General features: G+C 44.3%; 1 protein-coding gene across 1 annotated transcript in view; it reads left to right on the top strand.

Moving 5' to 3' along the window:
- Positions 1–5,000, top strand: part of LOC125045928 (xanthine dehydrogenase/oxidase-like) — a 22,785-nt gene that overhangs the window by 15,287 nt on the left and 2,498 nt on the right. Inside the window, 11 exon segments of the mRNA XM_047643529.1 lie at positions 1–65; positions 238–590; positions 1,034–1,249; positions 1,672–1,822; positions 2,254–2,399; positions 2,640–2,817; positions 3,114–3,242; positions 3,569–3,696; positions 3,827–3,944; positions 4,382–4,556; positions 4,914–4,993. The exon segment at positions 1–65 is cut by the window's left edge and continues 117 nt beyond it. Coding sequence (XP_047499485.1) covers positions 1–65; positions 238–590; positions 1,034–1,249; positions 1,672–1,822; positions 2,254–2,399; positions 2,640–2,817; positions 3,114–3,242; positions 3,569–3,696; positions 3,827–3,944; positions 4,382–4,556; positions 4,914–4,993 — 1,739 coding nt within the window.

Here is a 5,000-nt window from a genome sequence, read left to right as displayed (position 1 = left end):
AGAGAGCGGCGAAGTTAGTGAGGATAGAGTACGAGGACGTCAAACCTCGTATAATCACGATCCAGGTAAGAAGGACATTATTAAGCTCTGATTATTAACGAATGGTAATTATGTAGTCGATATATCCCTTCCTTCCCCTTTCTTTCACAGCGAATACCCATCTCCTTCACGTAGTCGATATATGCCTTCTTTCATTGTTTTTCACTTCGAATACCCATCTGCTTTCTTTTATCCTAGGACGCCATCAGAGAGAAATCCTGGTGGGGGCCCTGGACCATAAACCAGGGGGATGTCGAGCAGGGCTTCAGTGGCTCACCACACGTCCTCGAGGGCGAGATGCACGTCGGAGGACAAGAGCACTTCTACCTGGAGACCAACGCCCACCTCGCCGTCCCCAGGTGCGACGACGGCGGGATGGACGTCTTCTCGTCGACTCAGAACCCGACGCTGACGCAGCAGCTGGTGGCGCAGGCTCTGGGGATCGCCTGCAACAGGGTGACGTGTCGCGTGAAGAGGCTGGGCGGCGGCTTCGGGGGCAAGGAGACCAGGAATAACAGCGTCTCACTACCCATCTGCGTCGCTGCGTCCGTGTAGGTCGCTGCTCCCCTTTTCCTCTCCATTTGATGTTATTTTTCTAACGTTTTACATATTCGTTATATGTACCAGAACATTAGCAAGTCAGTATATCAACAGAGAGCAAAGGAGCTACATTTGCTGTCTTCACCAATGTTGTATTTAGTTTTCAAATCTGTCATGTAACTTCACAAGTCCCATAAAATGAAACTGTCGCCGGACGTAGTAAAAGTCGAAATCGATGGTCCATTGCGATTGCTACTACGTCTGATGAGGAACTTTTGACGAAATCGAAACGACTTTCGACTTTTACTACGTTTTTATTCTGTTTCTGTAATGGTAGCATGTCATTCTTATTTATGTGGTCGCTTTACTCGCACTTGTAGCAATTCCTTTTCATCACAAATCTCCTATATAAAAAGGAAAAACAAATCCTACAGCACTAATGACAATCCCGCAGACTGAAGCGCCCCGTCCGCATCATGCTTGATCGCGACGAAGACATGCAGATCACGGGGACTCGCCATCCCTTCCTGGGGCGGTGGAAGGTCGGGTTCACAGCGGAGGGCGTGTTCACGGCAATGGACATGGAATTCTACGCCAACGCCGGATGTTCAGCAAACCAATCCATAGACGTTGTGCAGAAGGCGATGTTCTCGATGGATAATGTGTACAGGTAAAGTTTGTATGGAAGCTATGGTTGTCAGTTTATAGAAATCTCGTAGAGAAGACTCTTCGTTTGCATTGTGACAGTGATATAATGGATGGAAATACGATTTTTGGAAAATTCCAGACTCTTCAGTGAAGAAGTTATATAACAACATTCACCATTTATCAGTTCATATCTAGTTAGTCCATACTTTAGGATGTAATCTAATCGTCTGTTTCTTTTCCTTACTTATCTGTGAGTTCGAATCTAGTTAATCCACACTTTAGGATACACTCTCACAACTTTTCTTACGAAATTTATCACTTCATATCCAATTAATCCATACTTTATGATGCAGACTAATCATTTTTTTTTCTATATTATACATTTCATATAGTTATTTGCCGTTACGAATAAATCCTAGTAATCGGCTCTTGGTACCCACACAGGTGCAAAAACAGACGCGTCACGGGATACGCCTGCAAAACCCACTTACCTTCGAATACCGCCTTTCGAGGCTTTGGAGGACCTCAGGGGATGATGTTCACTGAGGATATGGTGTCCAGGACGGCGGACTTCCTCGGGATGGATCACGATGAGGTACTGAGGATGTCTTCAGGTTGAGGACGTTTTCTCCTGAGGATGTTTTTTTTTTTTTTTTTTTAGTGAGAATGTTTTCTGATGATGGTTGTTATTTTATGACATGGTCCTGATGGTTTAGATTCTCAGTTGACTGTAATTATTCTACGAGCATCTCTCTCTCACTATCTGTCTGTTTGTCTCTTTCTCTTTCTCTTTCTTCTTCTCTTTTTTCTTTCTCTTTTCTTTCTCCTCCTTTTTCTTTCTCTCTCTTTCTCTTCTCTCTCTCTTTCTCTTCTCTCTCTCTCTCTCTCTCTCTCTCTCTCTCTCTCTCTCTCTCTCTCTCTCTCTCTCTCTCTCTCTCTCTCTCTCTCTCTCTCTCTCTCTCTCTCTCTCTCTCTCCCTCTCTCTCTCTTTATCACCCACTCTCTTGCTTTCCCCCCTTTTCATAGTTGCGAAGGAGGAACATGATCGACTCCGGTGACGTCACTCACTTCGACCAGCCGCTGGAGAGGTGCACAATTCGGCGCTGTTGGGATGAGGTCATAACGCAAGCGAACTACCACGCGCGCAAAGAGGCTGTCGAGTGCTTTAATAAGTATATTCTCGTGATTTTTTTTTCATTGTTTTATTTTTAAAATATAAAGAATGCAAAGCTATGAAAAAAGCGTAGGTTACCCAAGCTTCATTGCGAAGAAGGTACCAGATGAATGAATGGTTGAAAATGTTGGAAAAAGAAGAATCCCTTTTTTACTTTCTCTATTTTCTTCCTTTTTTTATTTTTTTATTTTTATTTTTTTTATGTCCGTGGGCATTAAAATCTGTCTCTTCCCTTCAGAGGCAGCAAGTACCGGAAACGTGGCATTTATCTCCTCCCGACGAAATTCGGCATCGCCTTCTCCGTGCTGTTCCTCAACCAGGCGGGCGCCCTCGTCCACGTCTACACCGATGGCTCCGTTCTGCTGACCCACGGCGGCACGGAGATGGGCCAGGGACTCCACACTAAAATGATCCAGGTGGGCGCTCGTAGAAGAAGGTGAGAGAGAGAGAGAGAGAGAGAGAGAGAGAGAGAGAGAGAGAGAGAGAGAGAGAGAGAGAGAGAGAGAGAGAGAGAGAGAGAGAGAGAGAGAGACAGAGTAAATAAACAAATTGTAATAATAATTTACTGTATTCCATTACAATGGCTATTCTTGGTGTGACATGCTGTCTGTTTTATTTTGCTTCTACATTACCTCCCGTATGTAAGGAATGACCGGGGTTACAAACCACTGGCGGCAATACACGTGACCAATAATACCTCCCCCCTTGCTAGGTCGCGTCGAGAGTGCTCAAGATCCCAGCCTCGAGGATCTACATCAGCGAGACGAGCACGGACAAGGTTCCCAACACCACCTCTACAGCGGCCTCCTTCTCCTCCGACCTCAACGGCATGGCGGTCCTGGTAAGTTTAAAATACTCGTCCTTAGGGAGGTATCTTTTCTCGTCATTAGATACGCAAAGAGGATACTTACTGATCTATGCGATGTATAGGGATATGTGGCATATCTTGTAAGATGATGTGTGTAATGTGTAAGAATACACAGTACATTGATTATAATTAATCACTTGATAAGGAATAAGAATGATATGTGTAGACTTAATATTCTTGAATGCGGACTAGTGTCATTAATCCCAAGGTTTGTATGTGGATTACTATTACTACTACTACTACTACTACTATTATTATTATTATTATTAAAACTTTATAATGTCATCTTATGCACTCAGAACGCGTGCAATACCATAATGAATCGCCTGGAGCCCTACATATCCAAGAACCCGAAAGGAAGTTGGGACGAATGGGTGAAGGCAGCCTACCTCGACCGCGTGTCACTCTCAGCCACAGGTTTTCACAAGTAAGTCGAAAATGACTTCGTAATCCTGTGTATTTCCACCATGAAAATGTCTTCGTAACTACTTGTATATATAAATATGCAATACCAATGTCTTATTATTTATCTTTTCATTTTTGTTTTGTTATTGCAGAACCTCTGGTGTTACCGGGTATGACTTTGAAACGCATAAAGGAATACCTTTTAGCTACTTCAGCTACGGTGCTGCGGTGACGGAGGTCGAAGTGGATTGCCTAACGGGAGATCACTCGGTGAGAAAGGGAGAGGAGAAGGGAGAGAAGGAGGGAGAGAGGAAGAGGGATAGGGGGAAGAGGGGAAGAAAGGGAGAAGTGGAGGCAGATCATTCGGTGATAGAGAGAAGGAGGGTGAGAAGGAGAGAGAGAGGGGAAGGGAGAGGGAGGAGGAAGAGGGATAGGAGGAGGAGGAGGGAGAGAGGGAGAGGGGTAGGGGGAGAGAGAGAGAAAGAGAAAAGGGAGAGAGAGAGAGAGAGAGAGAGAGAGAGAGAGAGAGAGAGAGAGAGAGAGAGAGAGAGAGAGAGAGAGAGAGAGAGAGAGAGAGAGAGAGAAAGAGAGAGAGAGAGAGAGAGAGAGAGAGAGAGAGAGAGAGAGAGAAAGAAACCTAATAATAATAATAATAAAATAAATCAATAAATACAAAACACGACCTAGCCCCCCCGCCTCGCCTCCAGGTCCTACGCACAGACATCGTGATGGACGTCGGCGAGTCCCTGAACCCCGCCCTTGACATCGGCCAGGTGGAGGGCGGGTTTACGCAGGGCCTCGGTCTCTTCACCCTCGAGGAGCTCCGGTTCTCCCCCAAGGGCGTTCTGCTCACGAGGGGCCCGGGGGCGTACAAGATACCAGGTGGGTTAGCGTTATCACCACATCATCATCATCGTTATCGGCATCGTCATCGTCATCGTCATCATCATCATCATCGCCATCATTATCATCAACGCCATCATCATCATCACTACTATTATTTTAATATTATTATTGTTACTATTACTATTATTATCATTCTTAAAATTATCATTAATATCTTTATCATTGTTATCATTATTACTGTTATTGCTATTATTATTATTATTGTTATTATTATTATTATCATTATTATTATTAGTAGTAGTAGTAGTATCATCCTTATTATTATTATTACCATTGTTATCATCATCATCATCATCATCATTATCATTATACTTTTTCAAACATCCCTTGCAGGATTTCAGGACATCCCGAGGGAGTTCAACGTGTCGCTGCTTCGAGGGGCACCCAACCCGAGGGCCATCTTCTCCTCGAAGGTAAGGT

This window comes from Penaeus chinensis, chromosome 38 (genome assembly GCF_019202785.1).
Source record: "Penaeus chinensis breed Huanghai No. 1 chromosome 38, ASM1920278v2, whole genome shotgun sequence".
Taxonomy (NCBI): domain Eukaryota; kingdom Metazoa; phylum Arthropoda; class Malacostraca; order Decapoda; family Penaeidae; genus Penaeus; species Penaeus chinensis.
The sequence above is the reverse complement of the archived record's forward strand: the minus strand, read 5'-3'. Positions and strand labels throughout refer to the sequence as shown.